Source organism: Lemur catta, chromosome 7 (assembly GCF_020740605.2).
Source record: "Lemur catta isolate mLemCat1 chromosome 7, mLemCat1.pri, whole genome shotgun sequence".
NCBI classification, from domain to species: domain Eukaryota; kingdom Metazoa; phylum Chordata; class Mammalia; order Primates; family Lemuridae; genus Lemur; species Lemur catta.
The window spans coordinates 57,830,067-57,858,060 of NC_059134.1; the positions used below are offsets into that span (position 1 = coordinate 57,830,067).

Below are 27,994 nucleotides of genomic sequence, written 5' to 3' on the forward strand. Positions count from 1 at the left end.
GCGCCTGGAGCGTCCGTCCCCGAGACCGGCACGAAAGAGGAGGGGAAAAAGTGGGCCTGTTCCTCGGGTGGCCAATCCACCGAGCCCGCGGTGCCCCAGAGGAGGCGCCAGTGCTAGGCCAGCGCCAGGCCGGGGCTGCCTGCTTCCCGCGGCAAAGTACAAATGCGCCCGAGCGCGGCGCCTGGCGCCCTTGGCGTGCACAGCCGGCCCGCGCTCAGCCTCCCTCCGCGGCCGCCGCGCCGCCGCCGCCGCCGGGACCGCCGCCCCGCCGGGCCCAGGCCCCCGCGGCCCGACCCCGAGCCCAGCGCGCAGGGGACGCCGGCAGCCTCGAGCCCACGCGCCCGCAGCACCCGCTGGTCCCGCGTGCCTCGCCCGGCGCCGCGCGCTCTGCAGACCCTGTCCTCGCCCTGCTTTCCCCTCCTCCTCTCCCTCTCACCTTCTCCCTTTCTTTGACCGCTTTTCCCTCCTGCCGGACCCTTCCTCCGTCTCTCCATCTCTCTCCCTCCTTTGCTCCTTGCTCTCGTTCCACCTTTCTCTTATTCCCACCTTGGATCTCCCCTCTGTCCTCTGTTTCCTCCTCACCGGCTTCTCCTCGACCCTTCCCCGACTTTCCTCTAGCAGCAGCCCTCCGTGGGGCCGCGGATCGATTGGTGCCCCTGTGCCTCAGTGTCCTTTTCGTCCCACTGTCTCCCGACTCCCCTCCCGGCTCGGCGCCCGGCGGCCTGACGCTGGGGAAAGGAAGGATGGTTCCCGAGGTGAGGGTCCTCGCCTCCTTGCTGGGACTCGCGCTGCTCTGGTTCCCTTCGGACTCCCACGCTCGGGCCCGTAAGTCGAGGGGGAGGCTGGGCGGACAGAGGAGGGATGCGGGCGCCTGGGATGTGCGGGAAAGTGCCGGGACTTGGGACCCCAAACTGTTCTGACAGCCGTCCAGGCAGCACCTGTGCCAGGAGGGGTGGAGACTCCTCTGCGGACCACTCTGGGCTGCTGAGTTCGAGAGGTCGGGGGAGAACTTGGCAAGACTCAGAGCTGAGAGGGGGCGGCTGCCGCCGTGGACCTGAGGATGCGGGTGCTGAGGGCAGCGGAGGGGAGGGCAGGGCACTGTGCTTTGAGGGCAGGGGGCTCCCTAGTTCTAGTAGAGAGTCGGGTCTGTTTGGCTGCAGGTAAGGGATGTGCTGACGAAGAAAAGGTTTTTGCATTTGGAAAGAGCCCTTGGAAAGAAAGGAGAGCTATCTAGGATAACCTTCCTGTTCCTTTATCTCTTTTGATCCTCATAACACTCCAATGAGGTGGGTATTATCATTTGCATTCTATAGGTGAGAAAACTTAGGCTGAGCAAAGAGAAGGAACTTGCTAAAATTTACAGAGTTCTAGCTCTCTAGCTAGAACTCTGTAAATTTTAGCCATCCAAAGCCAGAACCCTCTAATTCCAGACCCTACACTTTCCCCCCTGCCCCACGGTGTCTGGAAGGAATGCTGAATTGGTGGTGTGAGTCTCTGAGAGGGCACAGTGAGATAGAATAGGGTCTTCATCTTCTTAGCCTGGATGACACAAGCTCATGGGAGGCAGACATGGACAACACTTCTCTGATCCTCAATTTCTTAATCTATAAAATGGAAGTAAAAGTACTAGGATTGTTGATAAGATTAAATTAGAGAACATAGGTAAAGCATCGAGCTCAAGACTGGTGCATGGTTGCTTCTTAAAAAATATCAGTTCCTTAATTCATGCTTTTCCACTTAGACACAGTATAACCTCAAACAGGTTATATAACCTCTCTGAACCTCAGTTTCCTCACTGCCCCCACAATAGGCTGGTGATCCCCCATCCCATCCACGGTCAATCTCTTCGAATGCCGTGAGGATGGGAAACCAAACCAAAGATTCTCTTAATGAGAAGGAAAGAGTTTAGTTCAAACCCTGAAATACCTGATGAGGAAACTGAGGCCAAGGAGGGGCAGTGGCTTGCTCCAGGTCATACAGGGCAGAGCCTGGGTTAAAACTCCAGTTTCCCAACTCCCAGCCTGGTGCTCTTTCCTCTCCACAGCTCAGCTTCTCCATCCGTGCCTTTCTTTTGCACATGACTTTCTGGAGCTGGTGGTGCTGGATTTTGTCTGTCTTGTCTCTGCTGGCGAGAGCAGCCTGCATGTCTCTGGCCCGCCAGCAGCATGGACTCATAGAAGTCATTAGGAACAAGTAATGGAAAGAGCTCAGGGTTGGGTCCAACTTCTGGCTCTGCCCCTTATAGCTGTGTGACTTTTTATAAATCATAACTTCTCTGAGCTTCAGTTTCTTCATCTGTGTAAGAGAAATACTAACCTGGAACCTGAAGGGTTCTTGGGAGAATCAAAGGAGGTAATGTGTTAAAGTGTCCAGCACAAATAGTGCCAGAACAATGCCAAGTACTCAGTAAATGTCTCCTCTCCCTCCTTGAACCCTGGGGGTTTCCTTTTAATACCTGCCTGCTGTTTCTTAAAAGAGACTTTGCATAGGATGCCCTCTGTGCCTGCCTCCCTTCCCCATGGCACCTTGTTCTTAGCCCCCAGGGTTCTTCTCCAGATATCGCTGCTCTTGATGCATCTTGGAAAGGTGTCCTAGAGCCAGGCCATTGTGCGAGATTGCTCGTGTCCTATGCGCACCCCTCCTCTTTCCCTGCCATACCTTGTCAGCCCCTCACGGCCTTTCTTAGGTCACACCTCTTCTAGCTAACTCTCCCTGGTGACATGATCCACTCTGATCTCCCCTCCTCCGTGCCTCCACTGGGCTTCAGCTCTGTACCTCTCAGTAGGTCCTGCCAGTATTCCATCTTCCCTATAGTCTTGTAAATAGAGAGCTCCAGACATGTGAGAAAAAGACTTGGAGCCAACTTGAGTTAAGGTGAGGTGGACTGGCATTCAGTGGAGAATGTTAAGATTCTAGGATGTCAGAGCTGAAAGAGCCTTTGAAAATCATCTGCTTCTACCCATCAATTCACCTATCCTTAAAGTTTAAACTGAAGTACAGAAAGGAGTGACTTGCCCAAGGTCACACAGCAAATTTATTAAAGAAAAGACAGTGACCTGGATCCTAGTCCCTGATCTGTCACTTATTGGCTGTGTGAATTGGGATACATCACTTCCCTTTTCTGAGACTCATTTTATCTAGTGCTGACAATCTATGAATCTAGAAACAATACCGTAGTCATTTGCCAGGATGCTATTTGAATGTCTCGTATGAAAGTCCTTGTCTTAGTTTAAAAGGGAGCACAAGCCTAAGATGGCAAGAAATCTCCTGGTGACATCTAAGGTGCTTTCAGAAGTGGTGCCAACAGATGGAAATTCTCAAGTCTGTGTGGTGTCAGGCTCCAAAGGTGGCCAAGCCCTGCAGAATGCCAAGGGTCTGTGGGGACAGGTGGCACCTTGCTCCTCAGTTGAAGTACAAGGCTATTCAAACAAAACATACTGTATCTTTGGCTCTATTTCCAGCCATGGATTGAGTCCTGATCCCAATCCAGACTGAGTTTCAAGTCCAGCCATAAACTGAGCCCTAATTCTCCAACCCTGACCACAGATGGAACCTCAATTCCACACCCAGGCTAGACCCCCTACCTAGGCTGGGTCCCTGCTTACCGACTGGTACTGATCCCAGTCCCAGGCTGAGCCACAGGCATGTGTGATGTTGGTTACCCCGGACACTGGTCCCCTCTGTGGAGTGAGAAGTTTCTTGACTCCCTCTCCAATGCTCTTTCCCCTGCTCCTCTCAGCTCCTCTCCTTTGTGCTCCTCCCTTACTAGTTGTCCCTTTTAGATGTCCAGCACACTTCTGCTTTCTCTTCCCTCCCTCCATCCAACCCTGCTTTCAGGAGAGAGTCAGTTACCAAGTAAAAACATCCATCCCCCTATCCTTTCTTCAGGGGTTTTCCGTATGGTACGAATTGAAGCTTTTATTCCCAGGTGATGGAATCCCAGATCCTAGAAGCAGGCGTGGGGCAGGAAGGGAGCTCCCCACGGTGTGATGTGCTCAGGGCAAGCCTGGAGCCAGAAAGTCAGGGCCCCGGCCGGGCGCTGCCACTGTGACCCTGGACAAGTTACCTTTGTCTCTCTCTCAGTTTTCCCACCGGTAAAGTGAGATGTTGGACGCAAGTGGATGATCATTGAGGACCATTCTAGCTTTAACAGCCCGTGATTCTAAGTCTCTAAGATCCAGAGATGTTGTTGCCTTGATTCTGAGTCCACTGTGACCTTTGGAAAAGGCAGTTGGGGCAGTGTGGGTACTTTTGCCCTGCCAAGAAGAGTGGACAGATGGGCCCTCACACCAGGAGAAAGGGCCTGGAGGGCCTGGGGCAGTGGGTTTTAGTGAGAGACCCACCAGTAGGGATCCTGCCCGGCCTCGCAGCTTAGTCACATCCCCATTCATCTGTCCAGGCGTGCGTGAGGCGGTGGGAGGCACCTGCGTGAAGGCCTGAAGTCCAGCTCCAGGTGGGCCCCGCTCTGCGTCTGACTAGGCCGTCCTGCACCTCTGCTCTCCCACCAGTAGAGGTCTCTGCCTCCCTCACTGGCTTGCAGGCTGCTGAGCCGGAGCCGGGCAACAGCTGCGCAGCTGCTCCAGCTGTTGCACCTGTTCCAGGACTGGCCTCGCAAGTTCCCTCAGCCACTGACCAGGGCGCGGGGCTCTGGCAGAAAGACCGTGAATCCTCTGGACTCCAGAAGGAAAGGACTGGTATGAGAGTGGTGCCCCTGGGAGGTGTAGTACAGAGGCATCCCCCTGCCTCAGGGCAGGGCCCCATCCCAGAGAAGGCTGTTCCACAGTCTTATTCTGTCACTCATTCATGTACTCATGCGTTCTTCCTTCTATCTCGCCTGAATCCTTTTGTTTGCAAGTTGAAGCCATTTCTTCTAGTCCTGTCCCTTAGGGGAATGGGTGTCCCTATAAGCATCCTCTCCAGATCTGAAGACTGGCATTGCACTTTGTGCTGGCATGAATCAATGATCTTAGGCAAGTCCCAATCCTTCTCTGGGACTCAGTTTCCACATCTGTAAAATGAGAAGACTGGAAATCGTCTCTGAGTCTCTGACTTCCTATGATTCTATGAATCTAAGTGTGTATGTCCAAGGCAGAATAGAATATAAACAGTCCCATCCAAGCCCCCACCCCTTAACAGGTAACAGAGCTGCCTGTCCTGGCTTGACAGTTCTCTCCCTTGAGGCCCATCTATGCTCCTGAACATCTGTCATGTGCCAGATGAAAAACTTAGGTTCAGAGAAGTACAGTCCCTTTCCCAAGGTTGCACAGCTGAGGAACTGAGGTTTTTCTTCTGATTCCCTTAAGAGGCCTCCCCCATCGGGTGCCAGAGTCCAGAGCACAGCTTATGTCTCAAGTTTGTTTGTGTGAAGAGGGGACTATAAATAAATAAAGTATGGCTGTGTGGGTGTGAGGGAAGAGATGTAAACGTTTTCACATTCCTGAACAGCCTGGCTCACTTAGCTTTCCTGAGTTCTTGCAGGCTGGGGACAGGCCAGCCACAATTCCTGACCTCTCTCCTCTCATGCCAGCCCCTCCTGCTGCCACTTTCATGGCCTTATCCAGTCTGCCCTCCAAGCCCAGAAGCTTCTTTCTGGTTGTCTTTTCTGCTCCTACTGGGAGAATTCCCAACCACACTACCCACTCCTACCTGATCCCTAACAAGACTTTTATCAGAGCATGAGAGTTTCAAGTCAGACTGTGGGATGAACTTGGATGGGGACAGTTTGGGAATTTTGAAAACCATGGAATTGCTCATCCCCTTAGCTGCCCCAGGCTCCTGACCTCTCTGTACATGGTGTTATTTTGTTTGGCAGGTGGTTTGAGAGTTCACGGGGCAGGGAGCTGGAAAGGGGAGGTCAAAGAGAAAAACTAATTCCTGTTGGGTGGCAAGGCATTTGGCCCTCCTTTCATATAATGAAGTTCTCTTTTTGTTAAAGAAAGAGGTTTTTGGGATTAAGGATCCAAAACCTCTCCTCTGTTAACTCCATTCTTTTATTCTTCATTTCATTTATTAGGCACCAACTCTATGTAGCCTGTGTAATGAGCAAAAAATTTGGTGAGATCTTCACTTTTGTGGGGAGCGTGTTGAAAACATAAAAATTAGGCTGGGCACCGTGGTTCACGCCTGTAATCCTAGCACTCTGGGAGGCCGAGGTGGGAGGATAGCTTGAGCTCAGGAGTTCAAGACCAGCCAGAGCAAGAGCAAGACCCCATCTCTACTGAAAAAGAAAAACTTAGCCAGGCGTGGTGTGCGCCTGTAGTTCCAGCTACTCGGGAGGCTGAGGCAGGAGCATCGCTTGAGCCCAGGAGTTTGAGGTTGCTGTGAGCTAGGCTGACACCACGGCACTCTAGCCCAGGCAGCAGAGTAAGACTCTGTCTCAAAAAAAAAAAGAAAAGAAAAGCCCACTTAATAACTACTTCTAATCCATTGTGATAAGACTTGTCATAGACGACTGAACCCAGTTCTGCAGGAGAGGCCAGTGGCCTGGAAGGTTGGGGCAGCTTCACATAAAGGGTGGTATCTAAGCTGGCTTTTGAAGAAGAGCTAGTGGGCAGCACACCACAGCCACCTCAGTGTCCTGTGTGAACCACGTCCACTCCCACTTCTGTGCCTTTGCATGTAGCTCCTGCTGCCTACAAAGCCCTTCCCCTCCTGTACGTTGTTAATACCGCCAAGATCCAGCTCAGCATCTTGTCAGAGAAGCCTCCCCTGAAGACTGTGCTCACACTGTCGTAGCGTTTGTCAAACTACTTGTGTTATATCTATCTGTCTCCGTCTGTCACAATGGGCTGTGAGCTCCTTGAGGGCGGGGACTGTGTCTTCAGTCATGTCCCAGGCCCATGGATGTATATAGTACTTGATAGACGAAAAGCTCAATAAATGCATGAGTAATGGGAAGTAATATTACTCGAGCAGTCCCCCCTTATCTGTAGTTTTGCTTTCCTTGGTCTCAGTTACTCGTGGGTAACCTCAGTCCAACAATATTAAATGGGAAATTCCAGAAATAAAGAAATTCATAAGTTTTAAATTGCATGCCTTTCTGAGTAGGGTGATGAAACCTCACACCATCCCACTCTGTCCTACTTGGGACGTGAATCATCCCTTTGTCCAGCATCTCCACGCTGGGTACGCTACCAGCCCGTTAGTCTGTCACTTAGTAAGTGTCCGTCTGGGTTATCAGATGGACTAGTGTGGGGTCGCAGTGCTTGCGTTCCAGGAACCTTACTTTACTTCCTAACGGCCCCACTGCGCAAGGGGAGCGATGCCGGCATTCGGGTCTGCCGAAGAGAAGCCATGAAGCGCTTCCTTAAGTGAAAAGGTGAAAGTTCTCGACTTAAGAAAGAAAAAAATCATATGCTGAGGTTGCTAAGATCTATAGTAAGAATGAATCTTTTATCTGTGAAACTGTGAAGAAGGAAAAAGAAATTCATGCATAGTCTATATGGGGCTTGGTACTCTCCACAGTTTCAGGCATCCACTGGCTGGGGGGCTTGGCACATACCCCTGTGGATAAGGGGGGACCACCATATTACTAACAAGGACATTTGCTGCCCATTGTGCCAAGTGCCCCCAATTCACCTATAAATACACAGGGTCAGGGCCCAAACCTTAAGCCCATCCCTGACTGCTCCTTCACCCTCTCCACCCACTGTCCCAGCCTCTCCCTGGTCTCCCTGCCTCCAGTCCTGCCCTCCAATCAGTCTCCATTCCTCCTCTGTGTGGCCACAGTGATGATTCTAAAATGCAAACCTGATCACTTACTCCCCAGTTTACAGCTTTTCCATGGCTTTCCTTTGCCCTCGGGACTCTCAAGGCCCTCCATGGGCCTCTGCCTCTCACTCCTGCCTTCCCATTCTCTCCTCCGACCTCCTGAGCCACTTTCATCTCTGTGTCCCAGCCCAAGGTCTGTGTGGCCAGGAGGTGACATTGAGGAAGACCGGCCTGGCTTGTGAGTGGAGCTGGAGGAGTGCAGGGCGCCGTGGGAAATAGGGTTGTGAGACACAGGAGATTTGGCCTCGGTGGGTGCTGTGACGTTCATGCCATAGTAGGTGCCTGGAGGCTGCCACCGAGAGTTCTGGGAATCAAGAAATACCATGAGAAACAGACTGTTAAGGAAGTTTGGGGTCAGTGCCCAGATCTGATTTTTGTCTGTCTGTCTTACCTACTAGTTTATTGAGCACCTAATATGTGTCAGGCATTAGGCATATTACATCTGATTTAATTCTACAAAACTCCCACAAGGTAAGTATTATTACTAGTTCCATTTAATAGATATGGAAACAGAGGCCTGGAATGGTTAAGTAACTTCTCTAAACTCAGGGTGAAAATAAAAGCCAAATCCATAATTTGAACCCCAGCCTGTCTGACTCCAGGACCCTGAGAGAAGGCGTACTTGGCCCCCAAGCTGGGGAGACAGACGCAGGCACTGGTGGGTGGGAGAGAAAGCAGGGCAGGCCCGGGGCCAGGACAGGAGTGGGAAGGCCACAGGGGTCCAAAGGGAGTGGGTCGGAAAGGAGGGAGATGTGAGAGACAAACTTTGCCTCCTTCACAATGTCACTCAGGATTGGCCCCCCTGGTGCCCTGAACCTCGTCCCAATCTACCTGGGAGCCCCTGAGAGCCTGGCATGTATTGGGACCATCAAAACATCCAAGACTACTAGATGGAATGATGCAATCTCAGAACCATAACATGCTACAATTCTGGAAGTTTTGTGTTCTGTGAATTGTAGGCTTTTAGAAACATGGAATTCTCAAATCTTCACGCTTAGAGACCTAGATCTTTGGAGTCCTGGACTCTTGAAATCATGGATTCATAAACTATGCAGAAAATCTTCAAAGATCATAGTTTACCCCACTCCCCTTATTTTGCACATGGGAAACTGAGGCTCAGAGAAGGGAAGAAGGAATCTTTCTGAAAGTCACCTAGTGACCTTGCAGCTTAGGGAGCTAGAGCTCTTTCCATGAGCCTCGTACAAGGACTGGGCCTAGTGCCAGGACCCTGCCGCCTGGCAAGCCTTCCTCCTGCTGGTTTTGGCATGGCCTTGGGCACTCACCTCCCTAGAAGAAGAGAGAGCTCCAGGCAATGCCACCCTTCCTTGTGCCTCTCACCTTAGAGGGCATGGTGGGGTGGGATTGTGGCCACAGGGGACCTCCTGCCAGGCCCCCCAGATTCTCAGCTTCTGCCAGATCTATTGGTGGAGGGAAGGGGCTTTCTGGCCTAGGCATTGACTGAGACACTTTTTCTGTCTTCATGCTCTGAGCAGGCGGTTAGGTGGAGGGGGTGCCAATTGGCACAGGGGCCAGGGCTACAGGGCCACCCCAAGGAAGGTAGGACAAGGTTTCTTCAGCAACAGGCTGAGACCTAAGGTGGTGGCAGTGTTGCAATCTCCCCGGCCCTGGTCAGGGGAGGAGACTGAGGAAGAAAGACATTATTCACTCCTTGGAGAGTTGGGCTGGCTCTGACCAGCACCCCAGCTGGGCCTGTGTCCCACCCTCTCTGCCAGTGGAGGCTGAGAGATAAACACAGCTCATTTGATACGGGCCAGCCAGGCCAGCGGGCCTTGCTGACTTGCTGGGGAATGTGAGAGACAAACTGATCACTCCCCCACTTCGAGGGGCTGGGAAGGGGCTGGGGAAGGAACTGAGCCACGTTTTCCTTGGGCCCTCAGCAACCCTCGACACACAGACTGAAGGCATCATGCAGCCTCAAATCTTTGTCCTAGAAGGCCCAAGTGGGCACAGCAGGAGTGGTGGGGGAGTCAGAGGGAAACCGAATTTCAGCTTCTTACAAAGAAAACTTTCTAAGGTCAGGAATAGCCCGTGAGTTCTTTCTCCCTCCCTGGAGACGTGTGCCAGGGGCCGTGCTCCAGCCCATCCCCCCTGAGGATTCCTCAGCCGTGAACCCTCCCTCCCTTCTCCCTGAGATGCAGGGATGTAGCACAGTATGAAGGCAGGAAAGCCGCTGTGCGTGGCTTTATTGGAAATGTAGGCCACAGGACCAGAGAGGACCCTGTGCGTGTGTGTCTGTGCCTGTGTGGGAGAGAGAAACGGATGGAAAAGGAGAGAAAGGAGGGAGGGAAGGAAGCGTGTGATGATGTACTAAATAAATATGCCACACAGGACAAAAGTAAAGGAAACAAGTGTGATCATGAGGGCAGAAGGAGCACTGGACCAAGATTCAGGAGACTAGTGCGGTCATCCCTGCCTGGCGGCTGACTCGTCCTGTGGCCCTAGCACTGTCATTTACCCTCTCCGGGCCTCATATTAATTATCTAATCATAACAACTAACATTTATGCCACAATTTAAATCTATAAAGCATTTTCACTACTTGTTCCCCTAACTTCCCTGTGAACTGAAGTGTTAAGACTCACAAAGGGGTAGTGACAAGCCTAGTGTCACACAGCAAGTCTGTGGTCAAGCTGAGATTCACACTCAGACATTCTGGCTCCCCGACTGTCCAGCAGATTCTCTTTTGCCTGAGTGGTCCAGATGACATCCTTCCTAGAGTCAGAAAGGGGGTGCGGGGATGAGACAGGGTCTTTGGGCTGGAGCTTCCTGGGACTAATGGCACTGGTTGGTTTGCCAGGCCCAGACATGTTCTGTCTTTTCCACGGGAAGAGATACTCCCCTGGTGACAGCTGGCACCCCTACCTAGAGCCACAAGGCCTGATGTACTGCCTGCGCTGCACCTGTGCTGAGGTAGGTCCCTCTGGCCACCTGGCCACAAGCATCAGGTATGTCTGGGAAACTTTCAGAAAATTCACCCCAGGGGGAGGGAGGACAGCCTGACTCTGGAGGCCAGGGGCACCCTGGAACCAGGCCCCCTAGAATTGCGCTGTCAGTGGCAGCGGAGGGACTTGGGGCAAGCCGCTTCACTACTGAGTGCACAACACATAGGAGAAGATGGCTACCTTGAGCCTCCCAGAGATAAGTCACACGATGGGCCAGTTGGGCTGGGGTGAAGACCCAGGTCTCCCATCTGACATCCCAGCCTTCTTTCCACCTAGTACTGGTACCAGCCTCCCTGCCTCCTATGCGGCCCAAGGCACAGCCTTTTTGACTTTACCTCCCATTCCTTCCAGCCACCTCTCCTGCCCTTCCATAGAATGTGTAGAATGTGTTCCTCTAACTCCACTGGCCCAAATATTTATTCTTCAAGGCTTTACCCAAATGAGCAAATGACCTCCACCTGGGAGTATTTTCGTCTTCTGGAATCCACATCAGTTTCTCTGTCCCTTTCTCCTGATCACTGATGGCCAGGTGTCATAATTACCCGTGGATGTTGGTTACTGCCCCTCCTAGACTGGGCCCCTGAGAACAGGTCTTGCTGGGCCCTCACTCATGCCCAGTAAGATGTCCTGCCAGAGGCCGAACCGACTGGCGCAGAGCGTTTGCCTTTGTTCTCACCTCCATCTCCTCCCACCCCACGGCAACCCAGCACCTCCACAGGGCCTTGTAAAATCAACTGGGTAGAATAAATGAGACCCTCATGCGGTCCAGAATTCTCAAGCAAGGGATGAGGTTGGAGGAGTGGAAGAGAAGGGAGTGGCTCAAGAGGCTTGAAAAACCCTTGGCTTTGCTCAGCTGTCTGGAGCCCAGTCTGGACGCCCCCAGCTTGCTTTGTCTGGGTGCTGGTGCTTGGCATGAAGGGGTAGTAGCTCCCAGCTGGAGCCAGCCCCTCATCCCTCTCTCCCTGCATGGAGCCGAGAGAGGGACTCAGAAGGCCTCTAAGAGCTCCCTTGTTAAAACAGAACCTCTGGGATGGGAGCAGAGGAGAGGTCCCCAGGAGACGCTGGGGTGCAGGAGGGGGTGGGCCAGCCCCTCTCCTGACTCTTTCCCTCCTCATTCCCCACTGCTTCCACCAGGTCAGCCCCAGGTGGAACTGGGGACACAGCCTCCCACGACTACTTCCCCTCAGTTTTCCTGAGCACATCTGAGGCCAATCAGCCTTTTCAAAAAGAACTTTATGAAATATAGCTGGAAAACAGAAAGGAAACCATAACAGAAAATTCCAGACATATCATGTGGTCCAGTTGACATAGTCCAAGTTTTTTGATCCACTGGAGTTAATTCATTTCTCCTTCCCCAGAGTTCACACACACACAGGTTCCTCAGCCCAGAGGACTATTGCTGGTGTCTCCAAAATACGCCCTCAATCCCTCCACCTCTCCCCACCATCGCCGCTGCCCCTAATCCACACCACCTTCAACTCTCTCCTGGGCGCACCCCCCTCTAAATCCACCCTCGGCACAGCAGCCAGCATGATCTTTTCTGAACACAAAACTGATCGTGTCATTCTGTTCTTACAACCCTCCAGTAGCTTTTCGTTGCACCAAAAGTAAAATTCAAATTCCCTGCCGGGGGCTGTGTGTGATCTGACTTCTGCCTTATTCTCCAACTTCATTTCATACCTGCTCACTCTGCTGCAGCCACACGGTCTCCTGTGGGTCATTCCAGCACTCGAGACCCATTCCTACCTGTTCCCACACCTGGAGTGTCCTTCCCCCAGATCTTCTCACAAATGGCGCCTTCTCACCTCCAGTTCACAATGGAAATATTACCTCCTTATGAGGCCTTCCCTGACAGATGTTTCTAAAATAGTCTACCTCTGGGGGCTAAATCACATGACTCTGTTTTATTATTATCATAAATTTAACACCTGACATTGTCTTCTTCCTACTTGCTTAATTTTTTTATAGTGTCTCTCCCACTGCTAGGATGTAAGCTCCGTGAGAGCAGAAGCCTCGGTCTCACTCACTGCCGTGTCCCTAGTGCTCAGAAGGGGGCCTGCCACCCAGCAGACCTGCAGCAAGTATTGAGTGACGGAATGAGTCCATGCCCCGTCTGCCACAGGTGGCTCAGTGCTGTGGAAAGTGCCTGGCCCTGGTGACGGTGTTTGCCTGCTGTGTGATCTTGGGCAACTTCACCTCTCAGAGAGGCTCTTTTCTCACTTTGAAAGCATGGATAGTAGTACAGTACTTCTGGGGCTGTGGAGAAGATGAAGTGAGACCGTCTGTTTTTATATATATATGTGTATATATATATATAAATAAAGCTCCTACCTTGTAGCCACTCAATAAATGGAAGGTGTGGCTTCCCTGAGAGCTCCCTTTGGCTGCAAAGGGCTTTACCACATGCCGGGTGCCACCCTTCCACCCCCAGCCTGTCTCCGTCCTGCTTCCTGCTGCTGCCGGCCTTCCCCATCCCTGGCTCCTCTATGGCTGGAACCAGGAGAGATTCTGACTCTTCAGGCCCCACAGTCCCTGCCACTCCATCCTCAGTTTGCTGTCTAGATGTTTATTAAGAACCATGTGTGCTGGGGCTCTAGAAGGCCCCTGTTAGAGCTCAGACCCATTCCCTGGGCTCTGGGATGCCCCTTGGCACCGATTAGTTCTCACAATTACCTCTGGCCACCCTGAGAAATGGTGACCCAGAAGGGCTAGGGCTGGTCTAGGCTCTTCCACGGGGCAAGAGGCTGCCTCTGGGAGAAGTGCAGTCAGGGAACTCGGGTGGGCCAAGGGTGGGGGAAGGAGCCAGGTGGGTAAGGGGGCTGGGAACAAACTCAGACAACTTCAAAGCTTTGAACAAAGCTGGCTCCATTCATCTGAGAGGGAGACTGTCCATGCCTCTTTTCCTCGCTCTCATTTACCCACTGGCTCATTCCTATATTCAGACTTGAGCAGGCGCTAACTTGGAGCGAGGCCCTGTGCTGAGGATTCCTGTGGAAGTCAGGGCTGGATAGGTGCGACAGATGCAAGGGGGTCCTCACAATATAGCAGAGTGAGCCCTCCATGAGGGAGGGAAGGGAAGGTGTGGGACCGTGCGGGCTGACAAACTGCCTGGTGAGCTGGGGAAACTTCCAGAAGGGGTGGTGGCCTCTCTCCTGTCTCTACTCATCTTTCTGTGTTTGTCTCTTGGCCCAATTCTCTCTCATCTGCTGTACTTGAAAAAGAGAAAGGACTTTGGACCCCTCCTTCTCTGGTACCAACTCCAAGGGCTTTGTCTAGGATTGTGCAAGCAGAGATTGGGGGGTGGGATCTCAAATCCCTGAGTCATCTCTACGTCAAGTTTTTAGTCTTGTCCCCCACCTGGTCACCTGCCCTCGTGTTACATTCCTCTCTTGATCACAAATGCTCATACCCAGAGTTAAAAGAGCACAGTCAAAATAGCTTTGATCAACGTCAAAATAATGCAAAGCTTTTACTTGTATTTCTCAAACACCATGAGGGGGACACAACGTCTGAGCAAGTCCATGAGAACAGGCCTGCCCCCCTCCAGGGTGGGAGAGGGGCGTGGGTGAGTGGGCCAGGTGAGGGCAGGAGCTAGGCACACTCGAGTTCATTGTTTTTAAGCCTGTCATAGGATTAAGATGAGTGCAGAGCTCTGCAGTCGGGGTGGGGGTCTTGGGAGAGGACACCGGGAGACAGTGGTTCTTTGGAACCAGGGCTGACCCTTGTGTCCCCTTCAGAACGCCCACGTGAGTTGTTACCCGCCTCCACTGCCCGCCTGTCCACTGTCCCCAGCCCGTGACGGAGCCACAGCAGTGCTGTCCCAGGTGTGTGGGTAAGTAGCCCTGCTCCTTCCCGTGCACCAGCCTCCCATTGCCCAGTGACCTCCATGTCACTCCCGACGGGCCCCCGGCTGAGGGAGGCCCCTGGAAGGAGAGGGGCAGCCTCCCCAGCCATCAGGGGTGTTGGGACACAAAGATGCTCAGGGGCGGAAACATCCTGGATCCCCACACAGTGCTAGGGTAGCAGCGAGCTTCCCATTCTTGGGTAGGTGTGCCCGGCAGGAGGAGGGAGGAAAGGTAGGCAGTAGCTGAAGGAAAGGGGTCTTGCTGGGCCTGCTGATGGGCACACTAGGGCCCCAGTCTCTCTCTGGCTGGCGGGAGCTGGAGGGAGTGGACGCACTCTGGGAAGTACAGGTGAGTGACCTTGGGCTGGGAGGCCCTGCAGGGAGACCTCAGGATGACCACCCTGGGGCTGGAAATGACTGAAAGGGTTGGTTCATGTGCTCTGAGACTCCTCCCGGTCCTGGCTGAGATTCGGGGACTCTGTGCCCTGATGCTAAATGTCTATGATTCCATGATTTTAAGATTCTAAGAGCCTCTGAGACTGGCATTCTAGGAGGTAGAGGTAAGAGAGAGGAGAGGAGGTTCCGGCATAACCAAGTGGCCGGTGCGTGGTAGCTTGGGGGAGGCCAACTTAGAAGTCAGGGGATGTTGAGAGGACAATTGATGTCTAGAAGCATCAAGAAGATGCTAGTCAAGAATGTGACAAAGGAAGAGGCTCCACATTTTGGCCTCAGTGCTGGGCTCGGGAACCAGGGCTCTCCTGGTGAGTGGATGTGGAGCCCCTGAGAAGGGCTCATTTTCTAGGTGGGAGCCCAGTAGGGATCTGACCGTGGCTCTGACTTGGGCCACAGAGATTCCTGTCTCTGGGCTCCCTAGGGGAGCAGAGGCTCTCAGCTTCGTCTTGCCTCCTGCATGTCTGAGGCTGGCTCCAGGGGTCCTTGCCTCTCCTCGCTGACCTTGGATTCCCCTGCCCCCACCGCTGTGCTGGGCTCAGGGCCCTCCTTGCTCAAATGCCCTTAGCTCCTCTCCTTCTATCCCCTGCCGCTCTGCCTGCCTGGCTCCACTTGCTCTTTAAGACACAGCTCAGCCATCAGCCCCTGCAGGAAGCCCTCCCTGACCACGTCCCTACTGGGTCACAGCCGCCGTGCGTCCGTCTGCCCTCGCCCTTCCAGGCAATGCCATTGTCTCTCTCCCAGTGAGATTTTGAGTTTCTTGAGGGCAGAGGCTGAGTCTCATTCCCCAGCCCATTCCCAACGCCCGGCATGGTGCCTGGTACGGAGGGCTGGGAATGGTGTCTCGAATGCATGAGTGGGTTCTCTCAGGACGAGAGGTTTACCCTTTGACCCGGCAGGGTGAGGACTGACTAACGGGCAGGTGGTGAGGGGGCTCTGGTGGCCTGTGAAGGACAGGAGTTTACACAAGCACAGAGATAGTCTGGATCATCCCAGCTGGCTCCACTAGAATGTAGTCCCTGAGAGCGGGGACTCTCTTTGTCCACTGCCGTGTCCCCAGCACCTAGAACAGTGCCCGGCACCAGGAGGTGCTCCACGAGCACTCGTGCTATGTTGAGTGAACCAATTCAGGTCCCACCTGAGCGGGGCACAGTGGAGCTGAGGCTTCTGGCTTTTCCTTCTGGCTCTGGCCAGGGCTGGCTCAGTCACTGAGGGGCTGAAACGCTGCGGTGGGGGCCGTGGGAGGGAGTGATGTGGTCAGGTGTCGGTACCAGTGGGACCTCTTGGTTAGCTGATGTGGGCAATGGCTGGCAAGGCCTAGGCCAGGGCTTGATTGAAATGTCAAGATGGGATAACAAAGATCTTAGAGCCATGTGAAACCTCATTTTCTTCTTCCTCTTGTCCCTCCCCACCTACAGAACCTCACACGCCTTCTGGGCTCCGAGCCCCCCCAAAGTCCTGCCAGCACAATGGGACCACGTACCAACATGGAGAGATCTTCAGTGCCCATGAGCTCTTCCCCTCCCGCCTGCCCAACCAGTGTGTCCTCTGCAGCTGCACTGTAAGGCCTTCTTCCCCGTCCCCTCGGCCCAAGCCAGCGGTCTGGGCCGGAAACGAGCACAGTAGTGTGGACTGGGGTGGTGGTGGGGGGACTGTTCCCTGGTCAAGGCAAATGAGGGGCTCAGGGGGAAGGCAGCATCTGGGGTTTGGAATGGCCTTCCCCTAGCCAGGCCAGGCCACCCGTCTCTGGGCTTCCACACCTCCTGAACTTTCTGTTTCCCCCAGCACAGACCACATTCCTTGAAGGGAGGAAACATACCCATTTTGATTCTGTGTCCTCCGCTGTTCTTGGTCCAGGGCCTGGCACGCAGGGGATGTCTGTAATGATAGTTGAATGAAAGAATGAACAAGTGGATGACCAGTTATCAGTCCTGAGGCATAGGGACAGGGCCAGACTGTGCAAATGGAATTTCATCTGAAGCTACTCAAACTCCTCCTGCCTGTGGTCAGAGTTGGGCCTAGGGACAGGCGGGGCTGACTCTGCAGTGTTACCAGGGGACAGAAACTGAAGCTAAGCAGGGCCTGATCTGGAAAGTCTTCACCCTCCTCCTCATGGAGGGGGCATTTCTAGGTCCTTCTATAGGTTTGTAGGTGGCTTTGTAGCATGTCATTCTTAACCGTGTAGCAGCTCCCTTGTGAGTTGGCAGGAAAAACCCTGTCTTCCTGATTTCCTTCCTACTACCTGGTCACCACACTTCCCTGGGCCTCAGTTCCTCCCAGCGCACAAGGGGGCCTGGCCAAGTGATCTCTGCTGTTCTCTCCACAGCAGGTGTTGGAGACCAGTGCTTGGGCTCCAGCCCTGCCTGGTTCCCCGAGTGACCTTGTGGGAGTCACTTCTCTTGGGGCTGTTTCCCCATCTTTCCTGTGAGAGGGTGTCATCAGTCTGAGGCTCTGAATCTTAAAGTATCAACCCACAAATAATGAGGCATAACCACTTATAAACCAACCTAGCAAGCAGTTACCTTTTGCAGGCCGTGAGCCTCTGGCAATGGTCTGGCATATTGTGTCACTAAGTTCATAGAAATGCCTTGTTTACGACAGTATCCCAATAACCCTGGGAGAAGAATATCACTATTCCTAGTTCAGATGAGGAAACTGGGGCTCGGAGCAGTTAACTGACTTGCCTAAGGTCACACAGCTAATAAGTGGCAGAGCCAGAATTCAGACCCGGGACTACCTGACTCCAAAGCCCATGTTCTTTTCCCTGTCATGCTGCCTCCTGTGAAGGGACAAGGGCCTGGATGAGGAGGGGCTGTGGGAAGAGATGGGAATGACGGTTGGGGTTGTGAGAGCACTCTTGTCATTCCTCTGACCCTTCTCCCTGGACACTTGGGCCTCCCCTTCCTTCTTCTCACCCTGAATATGGGGCTGGCCTGACTCCCGCCGCCCCTGAGGGATCGTATCGGTCACTTCCTCCCACATGCATCATGCCTGACAGTTTAAAAAGGGTCTTCTCAACCATTCCCTGGGTGGATCTTCACACCCCAGGTGGGCGTGCCCTCACTTCCCAGAGGGGCAACCTCAGGCCCAGAGGAGAGAAGCGACTCCCCAAAGGTCGCCGGCCCCTGACTCGCAGAGCCCCTTCCCCCTTGTGCTCTTGCCTTTTAAGGCTGGATCCTGAAGTGGGAGACCCAGGGCCTCCAGTAAGAGCGAGATGGGCCCTGGTGTCCCCCCCTGGTGGGCCCACTGTGCCACGCCAGGGGAGAAGGACGTTGATTTCAGTAGGAAAAGGCTGAAGACTGGGCTGTCCTCCATTCCGCCCCGACCGTCCCTCTGACCTAAGGTGGCCTAGGCCCTGCTCCAGGCTCTTCACCTGTCAGCTGGGGGATCCTACTTCGCCAGGCTGCTGTGAGAGCCGAGCGAGAGTGGGTGTGACAAAGCTTTAGAAGCTCAGGGATGAAGGTCACCTGCAGGGCCTGGAAGTGGGAGGGAGGAGGGTCCAGGGGACCCCTCCTCTGAGCTGGCCGGGCCTTGCCCAGGAGACTCTGCTGCTCCCACCCTCCCCCACCTCAGGGGGCCTCAAGGCCATTTGTCCCCAGGGAGGGGTGCTCTCCTAGCCCCCAAGGCTGGTCTTCAGGAGAGCTCCTCTCCCAGTGCCTGTTTGCTCTGTCAGGAGGGCCAGATCTACTGCGGCCTCATGACCTGTCCTGAACCGGGCTGCCCTGCACCCCTCCCACTGCCTGACTCCTGCTGCCAGGCCTGCAAAGGTGAGTCTGTCCCTAGATGTGGCTGTGCCCACCCTCCCCTCTGCTCCATGGACCTAGCACGGACTGTCAGAGCCAGGAGGAACCTCAGGGCACACCCAGCATGTAGCAGACCATTCCTTTCTCCAGCGTGGTGGCTTAAGCTGGTCCTCCAGAGAGCCGGTGGCAGAGGCTGATGTGCCACTTATTTTTTATTGCAATCCCAGGGAGCAGGAATGAGGGAAAGGGGGAGTGAGGCAGGGAAGGAGAGAGAAGCAACACGAGGGTGTGTTTGGGAGCTGGCCTCCACGTGACGACCAAGCGAGACCTACTGCCCTAAGTGGTCTCTGCTCCTCAGGGAAGTCTAGGGGTGGTAGAGGAAGAGGGAAGAATGTATCCACCAGCGGCCCCAACTTGCCCACTGGTCAAAAGTTCACCCCAAGGTTGTTAATTCCCTGTTTTGCATGCACATGTGGGTGCTAAGTAGCCCCAGAAACAGAGGCAGGAGTGGGGCGGGGTCAGAAGTGGGGACATGGGACATGCACAGGAGGCGCAGGTGTGAGGAGGGTGCTGTCAGGCTGAGCTGAGGCAGCTGTCGGGAGCACGTGCAGAGGGTGCTGCTGCAGGGCCTGCAAAGAGTGGACAAAGTCCCTGCAGTCAGATGAGGCCAAGAGACCAGAAGTGGCACATGAGAGTGGTCTATACAGGCAGGGACCACATCTCCTCCTGTCTTCCTCGTGGCAGTGCTGGGCACAGGATTGGTCTCACCAGGGCTCAGAACGCATCTGTCAGGCAATGGAGGTGGACCCTCCATGTGAAACAGAGAGGCTGCCACATTGGCTAGCGAAGGGCAGACCGGGCATCAGGACAATGAAATGGTGGAACTGCTCCCTGTGGGCTGGGGTAGTCAAGGAAAGCTTCCTGGAGGCGGCAGCACTCAGGTAGGGGAGTGCTCCACAGTGGATGCACTGCCATATGCTGGCATTTGGAAAGGGCACTGGAGCAGAGTCAGGTGACTCCCGTTTAGTCCTGTTTCCTCCAGCTAACTTCACAAATTCCTTCTCCACTCTGAGCCTCAGTTGTGCTGAGTTCACTGAGAGCTTGGCCTTGATGCTTTCTCACAGTCTGTTTCCAGTGTTCTGGGGCTTTGAATAGGAATGTTCGGTGGGAGCCAGAGCCATTCAGGACTTCAGGAAGCTGCAGGGCTCCTAAGGGCTCTGTGCGCTGCTTCCCCAGGGAATGGGGCTGCGGGAGTCCTAGGGTGTTCACGCTGGAGGGGCAGAGGGGCTGGAACGTAGGGCCCTGGGGACTTCAAGTGTGGCAGGGTACAGTGGCTGCCCAGGAAACTGCAACTAAGCAGGATTCTGGCCCTTTGGGCCATCCATGGTGGCCACTGAGGGGCATGTATGGCCCAGGGTCTCAGAGAGGTGGCTTTTAAGTATGGACTGAACAAGATGCTCTGTTCCAGCCAAGCATTTCAGTCCTAATGCTGACCAGGAGGTCAGTGTGGGGAAACTGAGGCAGCAACCCAATTGTAGGGACGTCATTAACCCAACAAGGATGAAGAGAGGCTGTAATGAGAAGTGGAATAAGTCCCCACTGGGGCAAAGGGACCCGCTGGTGGGCAGGGGCTGCGGAAGTGGCAGTAGGCCTTGGGGAGCGGCAGAGCCTGTGGGTGGAGGCCTCAGGGCTCTAGCCAGCAAGGCTGCGCAGCCTGAGGCTGACCCAACTTCCCTTTGAGTTTCCAGAGGGGGCAAGTGAGAAATCAGCTGAAGAGGACACGGCGCAGTCACACCATGGGGCGGTGAGTACACAGCGATACTGATGGCGGGGAGGGGGCTGGCATCCAGCGCCTCAATCTTTGTGACTGGAGCAGGCAGTATCAGTCATTGTCTTCACTGCCCATTTGTCCCCCGGGTCAGCTACGTCAGCCCCCACCCTACTAAGTTCTCCAGGTCCCTGCTCAGTTTATTCCCCAGAGGAATAGCTCAGCACCCTCTGCACACCCCAGCCGCAAGGCCCTGGCTCTGACAAGGCCTGAGAAGGGCTCGGTGGAAGCTGGATTTCCCAATCACTGTCCTCTGACAGTTTTCAAAGATCCACTGTCTGAAAACATCTCATACCCCCTCCAGATCTCCCTGTCCCTAGCCTGTGCCCCCTCTTCCCTGGGAAGTCATGCTGGTATCACCCCTAGGCCTCCTGGCTACAGCCTGTCTTGCTGTTCCTCCAGCAGCGGTGGCCTGCCACACTCACCCAGTGTTCTCCATCCTCCCTGCCTTCTGCAGAGACATCCTCAGGATCCATGTTCGGGTGACGGCGGGAGAAAGAGAGGCCCAGGCACCCCAGCCCCCACTGGTCCCAGCGTCCCTCTGGGCTTCATCCCTCGCCACTTCCGACCAAAGGGGGCAGGCAGCACGACTGTCAAGATTGTTCTGAAGGAGAAACATAAGAAAGGTGGGGCCTGGACCTCCTCCAGTCTGTGAGGCAGGGAAGGGGGCCCTGCCTGCTCCCGCTTACCCACCCTGCACCCGGCCCCAGCAGTTCCCCAATCCCAACTTGGCCGTGAGCTTGTAGACCCAGAGAGCATCAAAACTGAAGGTGCCTTTAAAGGTCATCAGGTCTAAACCCCCATTTGACAGACGAGGACACTGAGGTTCGGAGTACTGAGTTAGAGACAGAGCCAGGCCTGGAACAGTACAATATTTTTTTGAGCATCTGCCATGTCTTTGCAAGGAAATGGGGGAGACAGAGCAGATAGGTGAGGAAACAGCCCCTCAAGGGGCTCACAGAAGACACTGTAAATAAATGAACACAGGAAGTGCTGAGGGAGAGTTTCTGACGAAGGAAGGAGGGGCAGCCATGGCCGCAGAAGGGAAGCAGGGGGGCCTCATGCAGGGCACCCCGGCTGGTGGGGAAGGAGGAGCCATGGGGCTCCCTAGTCCTGGTCCCGCTTTGTACAAATGGGACCCAGAGGCAGAGAAGGGGAAAGGGACCTGCCAGGGCTCACATGGCCAGGTGGAGACAGAAGCTGACCTCGGTTCTCCTGCCAGGCCAGCGCTCTCCCTGCTCCAGCAGAAGCAGCCCTGAAGGGCAGGGGAGGACGCTCCAAACTCAGCAAGTTCCTGCTGGGCCCGTCTCAGCCCTGAGTGCGGAGGTGGGGGATGTCAGACAGGAGGGACAGGCGACAGGTTGATACCCCAGCCTGCACTTTGCTGGCAGTGTCGCTGGACTAGACCGGTGCAGTGGGGGCCCCACAAGGGCCCACCCCACCCTGCCCACTGCTGGACCAGAGGCTCTGGCTAGGCCTGAGGCGCTGACCCTCCTCCCTTCCTGCCCTCTTTGTTCCAGCCTGCGTGCATGGCGGGAAGACGTACTCCCACGGGGAGGTGTGGCACCCAGCCTTTCGCTCCTTCGGCCCCCTGCCCTGCATCCTGTGCACCTGTCAGGACGGCCACCAGGACTGCCAGCGTGTGAACTGCCCCAGCGAGTACCCCTGCCGGCACCCTGAGAAAGTGGCTGGGAAGTGCTGCAAGATTTGCCCAGGTGTGAAGGGGTGCCGGGGACAGGGAGGGGACTGGCCAGAGTGAGCCCTGGTCTCTGTCCCCAGGGCCGCAGATACTTGGAACGTCTCAGACGTGGAGGGCACGCACTCAGAGCCACAGAATGCAGGGTTTGTAGATGCATGACATGTTAGAAGCACAGGAGTGGAAGATGTCACACTTAAAAAATATTGACAGAAATAAATAATATTCTGGATTCCATGAAGTCATAAAATTTTAAAATATTAGGACTTTCAATAGGGATAGCCAGTGTTTATTGAACACTTCATTAGCTTCTTGTCTCTCCCAGAGGACAAGGCAGACCTGGGCCACACTGAGATCAGTTCCACCAGGTGTCCCAAGGCACCGGGCCGCGTCCTCGTCCACACGTCAGTGTCCCCCAGCCCAGACAACCTGCATCGCTTTGCCCTTGAGCACGAGGCCTCGGACCAGGTGGAGATCTACCTCTGGAAGCTGGTAAAAGGTAGGTGTTGGCCCACTCCCAGCTGGGTGTACCGCGGGCCTGTCCCCCTTCCTGTGCTCCAGACCCCACAGGGGCCTTAGGGACGTTTTGTTGGTCAGGTACCCCTGGCGGCCCTTCCGGGTTTAAGAGTCCCTGATTCCAAGATGTCGGGAGACAAAGATTCTGCCTGTGACTCTGACGGTTCTGAGAAGCTCACTGGCTCTGAGCGCCAAGGTCTCAAAGTGCTCCCTCTCCTGGGGGAAGGCGCTGCTGCACCGTGCGAGGAGCCGGCAGGGCAAGGCTACCCTGATGAAGTGTCAGATGGCCACTGCAGGCTCTCAGCACTCTGCGAGGGGACAGCTTTCCAGGCAGCAGGGCTCTCAAAGCAGGGCGGCCTTGGGGCTGGTTGGTTCAGCCTTTCCTAAGCGGTGGGTCTTGTCACTGCAAGGTAAGGTGACATCAGAACCTATTTCTCATTCTGTGAGAAACTCGCCCTATTCAACAGGCTGCTCATATCACCACCTGAAGGTCAAGAGAGTTTTCTTGGTAAAACATGAATCTCCTGGGTAGAGGGAAACAGGAAGCCACTATCCAAAGCAAACTCATAAGTGTCACTTTCCTCTCCTGATGGGTTTGGCTGGGGGGAGTGGGGTTGGGAGAGGGAATGATGATAAGAATGATGACAATGACAATAATAAGCAATGTGTGTAGCACTTTAGAGTTTGCAAAGTGCTTTCACATTCACTATCTCATTTGATCCTCAACGATCCTGAGAGTTAGGTATTATTATCCCCATTTTACAGATGAGGAAACTGAGGCTCAGAGAGGTGAAGTACCTGGCCCAAGGCCACACAGCCAGTAAGTGGAGGACGGGAGCTAGAGCCCATGTCTTGTGACGTCAGATGCGGCTCTTTCCCTGCTCTACTCTGCCCCCTGTCGTAGGAGGAATGGACGAAGAAAGTGGAGCTGTTCAGCCTGGAGAAGAGAAGACTCAGGGGGCCAGGACTGCTGGCTTCACGGCTCCGAAGGGCTGCCCCAGCCAGAGGGAGCAGCCGTGTACTAAGTGACCGCAAGGGTCAGACAATAAGCAGGGGCTTTGGAATCAGGCAGGCCTGGGTTCAAACCCTGGCTGGTGTTCAAATCCTGTTTCTTAGCTGTGTGGCCTTGGGTAATCACATGACCTCTCTGGGTCTCAGTTTTCTCTTCTGTTAATTGGGGAAGAGGGTTTTTGGAGGATTAAATGAAATGACATAGGTATAGCCCCTGACATGTAGTGGGCACTAAAAATGTCTTTCTCATCCCACCACATCAAGCTGGTTAGAATTGCAGAGAGGCAGATTTCAGCTCAGTAAAAAGAACTTTCTCTTACTTAGAGCCTTCTTACAGTGGAAGGGAAGGAGTGAGCTCCACGAACGAGAAGTGTGCAGGCAAGGGCTGGCAGGGGTATTCTGTCCACAGCCGGGGAGTTAGAGTCAGTAGCCCTTATGATTTTTGAGCCTTAAGATTCTATCGGCCCCTGGGCAGGTGCTGGCTGCATGTTTACTCTGGGCCTCCCCTGGTCCCCCAGGTGCTGGGACCACAGAGAATAATGGGCCCCAGCCTCTGTCCTTAGGAGCGTATGGCTTAGTGACCCAGGTGCCCAGAGCTGGTCAGCAAAGGCTTTGTGGAGGCTGGGCCTCCCTGATTTAGAGAGGCAAGAGGGGTGCGTGCAGGCAGGATGGCAGTGATAGCCTCAGACTCTGGCTCCAGAGCCCACACCCATATGCCCTGTGCTCTGAGACTAGTATGTAGCAGGCACTGTATATAATGTGCCTATTTAATCCTCATGAGAAACCTAAGGGCTATGTATGAATACCCCCATTTTGCAGATAAGAAAACTGAGGCTGAGAGGTCAAATGACTTGCTAAAGTCACACAGTTTAAACAGTAAGACAAAGATTCAAACCCAGTTCCGACTGTCCCCAGTGCTGTCTCCACAGAGGTGATCTTATGCCTTTAGGGAAGTGCCTGAGGGAGACCAAGGTGTGCTGGGATGGCACAGAGGGGGCAAAGCTCATGGTCAATCTCATCGTCACCAGGCCCAGCAGAAAGGGAACAAGGTGGGGGGACTCCCCAACTTCATAGCTCCAGGCCCTACCATCCTGCCACTAGCAAATCAGGCCCTTCTCCTGACCCCCGGCTGCCTAAATGCACCGTCAGCCTCCCCATTCCCTCCCTGTCCCAGACCGTGGCAGTTTACACAGTTGCTCCCCAGGGCTGGTTGTCGGTGGGAACTGCTCACCGTTTCCCACTCTGAGGAGTGAGACAAAGTGAGCAGGCAGGTGCTAGGTGAGGCCACAGCACAGCGGGACCAGCTGCAGGCACCAGGATCTGAGCAAAGAGGTTAAGGGCCTTTTAGACACTAAGGTTTCTGAGTAGGAAGCACCTCAAGGGTCTCGATTCCAAGCCCTGCCTAGGAAGGAAGTCCCCCTGCAGCCTCCTCATGGCGCCTGGCCCCTGACTGCACATCACATACCCCCACTCCCACTCCCAGACAGGTGAGTCACTCACTTCCAACGCCAGGAACGGCTCAGCTCAGAGAGGGTGGGTCCTCACACTGATCTGAGCCTGTCCTAGTTCCTTGGACCCACCCAGCGGTGCCAGCTCTGCCCTGGGGATCCACAGAGCCCAGCTGCCCTCAGACCTGGCACAGCCCTTCAAAGGGAAAGGAGGCACAACCATGACCCTCGGGCTCGCTCTTCATTCCAGGCCAAAGAGTCCAGTCCTTTCAATTATGCTTTACAGACCCACCCCCATCCCTGTCACCTCCTCTCCAATTTTTCTGTGACCTGGGGAGCGTGCAATGGCAGGCCTGTGCAGAAGGACCTGTCCCCACCTCATCTCATGTTTGCTGCCTGCCACTGTGATGTCGCCCCCGAGTCTTTGGCATCTCTTCTATATCCTGGTCCTTGGCATCTGGGCGGGGGGTCCTAAGGAGCGTGCCGGACATTTCCTGGAACTCAGTGCCAGGATCAGTGTTTTCTGTTCCCCTTGGGGGGACCCCACTCTGATTCCCATAAGCAGGGCCCGTTCTTGGCTTTCTTGAAGGCGGTGCTGGCCTAGCAGAGGCTTTGCTATTGCATCTGTTCTTTTTGGCCAAAGACCTTAGTGGGTAACAGCTGGTGCAGCCTCGTAGCCCATGTGCTCAGGGCCTCAGGGCCATGTGTGGTGTTAGTGGCCAGATCCCCATGAGATGCAAACATCAGGGGATCGCGATAATACCTCACTCTCCCTCAGGGCCTGGCCCGGACTGGGTACACATATATTTGTCTGTCCGTCCGTCCATCCATCCATCCATCCATCCATCCATCCATCCAGGGATTCATTCATTCTACATGTCTAATGTGGGCCAGGCTCAAAGGACCCAGAGGAAAGCCCCAGTCTGGTTGGGGGAGCCAGGACTAGACACAGTGATGGCCCATGAGAACTAGGTACAATCACAAACAGAAGCCAAGTGCTGTGGGTCCCCCAAGGAGCAACTAAGGCTCGGAGGACTAGTAGGAGTTCACTTGGTGGCAACAGCAGAAGTAGAAGGGAACAGAACAGGGGTGGCATTTGTAAAGGCTTCACACCCTCAAGGGACTTCCAGTATTTGGTCAGGACTGGAGCACAGGCCAGGCACCTTAACTCCACACTTGCCAGTTTTTGCTGTCTGAATAAGCACAACTATTGGTTTTTATCACACGGTCTATGCCCAGAGAAAATCTTGACAAGTCCATATGAGCCAGCCAACTCCCTCTCTCCCTTCCTGTCCTCCTTCCTTCCTCCCCTGGGGACAGGTGAGTGCTTGCAGAGCAGGACGGTGCTGGTGGCAGGAGAACATGGACCTCACTGTGGAGGTGCCAGGAGGTCAGGGAAGGGCAATGACAGGGTAACACACACAGTGGAGTGACCACGGTTAGGATGGCAGATTACAGGGGGAGTGAAAGGGGTTAGGACTCTAATGCAGTGACCAGACAACAGGGGCTGAGTGAGCAGAGCGGCAGTGGGACAGGGGAAGACAGTGGAAATGCAGTCCGCAGGATTTGGTGCCTGATGAGCGCAGGGGCAGCGAGGGAGGTGCTTGGGTCAGTTCTGTGTCTAAGTCACTCTGTGTCACCAACCGATGGTCCTGCCTTTCCTGCTCATGGCCCTGTCTCTGCCCTCAGGAATCTTCCACTTGATTCAGATCAAGAAAGTCAGGAAGCAAGACTTCCAGAGAGAGGCACAGAACTTCCGGCTGCTCGCTGGCACCCACGAAGGTGGGCCCCTGGGCTGAGGAGTGGGGCCTGGGGAAGAGGAGGGTGGAGGCCAGAGCCTCTGGGGCGTTCCCAGGCTGCTGGTGCCGGGAGGGGGTGGCGGGGTGGGGGGGGGGGGCTGTCAGCCACAGACGTCAGTTCCCAGCACAGGAATCCAGTGGGCGTCTGGGCCAGAGATTTCCCAACTCGGAAGCGGGAAGGTGAAGCAGAGCTGGCTGGGCTTGGTCTTGGGGGTGGGGGAGACAGGACTGTAGGGGAGAGGCCTGAGCCCCCAGACCCTGCTGCTACCTACTCCCTCTCTGCGGGAACACTCCCACCAAAACCCTCCCGGCCCCTTTCCTCCTGGTACCCTGCAATTGCTGACTCTTAGGAAGGTGGACCCAGGAGGGGCTTCGGGTGGGGGAGGCGAGTATTCCCAGCAGGTGTCAGGAAGCCAGCCCCGCCCCACAAAGGTCGGTTGCTTGAGGGCTGGGCCATGTGCCCGAACTGTGTGAGGGAGACACTCACCTCCATGCACCCCTGGTCTCCAAACCCTGGCCACACACAGTTACTCCTTGCCCTAAGCTTTTCCCACCCCAGCCGCTGCCTCTGGTGTGTGCACACGCACACACACACGCACACACACACACACACACGCACACGCACACCTCTCTTCTGCCTTCCTTCATGCAGGTCACTGGAACGTCTTCCTAGCCCAGACCCCGGAGCTGAAGGTCACGGCCAGCCCAGACAAAGCGACCAAGACATTATAACAAAGACCTAAACAGTTGCAAATATGAGCTTTATCTTTTTTGTTATTATATATTAATAAATAAGAAGTTGCATTACCCCTCAACCCTGTCTGCTGTGTTCATATCCAGCCTCCCACATGCTCTCCCAGGGACTCTGCAGGGCAGGCCTGGTTATGCCCATTTCACAGGGGTGGAGACTGAGACCTGCAGGGGCAG

General features: G+C 54.6%; 1 protein-coding gene across 1 annotated transcript; it reads left to right on the forward strand.

Moving 5' to 3' along the window:
- The first annotated feature begins 296 nt into the window (after positions 1–296).
- Positions 297–27,877, forward strand: CHRDL2 (chordin like 2). Its single transcript, XM_045555474.1, is given in 13 exon segments — positions 297–825; positions 10,588–10,700; positions 14,470–14,490; positions 14,492–14,564; positions 16,445–16,587; positions 18,700–18,793; positions 20,518–20,573; positions 21,055–21,223; positions 22,118–22,312; positions 22,619–22,792; positions 23,575–23,629; positions 26,958–27,050; positions 27,720–27,877. Coding segments are annotated over 13 exon segments (1,359 nt in total). The 5' UTR covers positions 297–743; the 3' UTR covers positions 27,811–27,877.
- Positions 27,878–27,994: the final 117 nt, after the last annotated feature.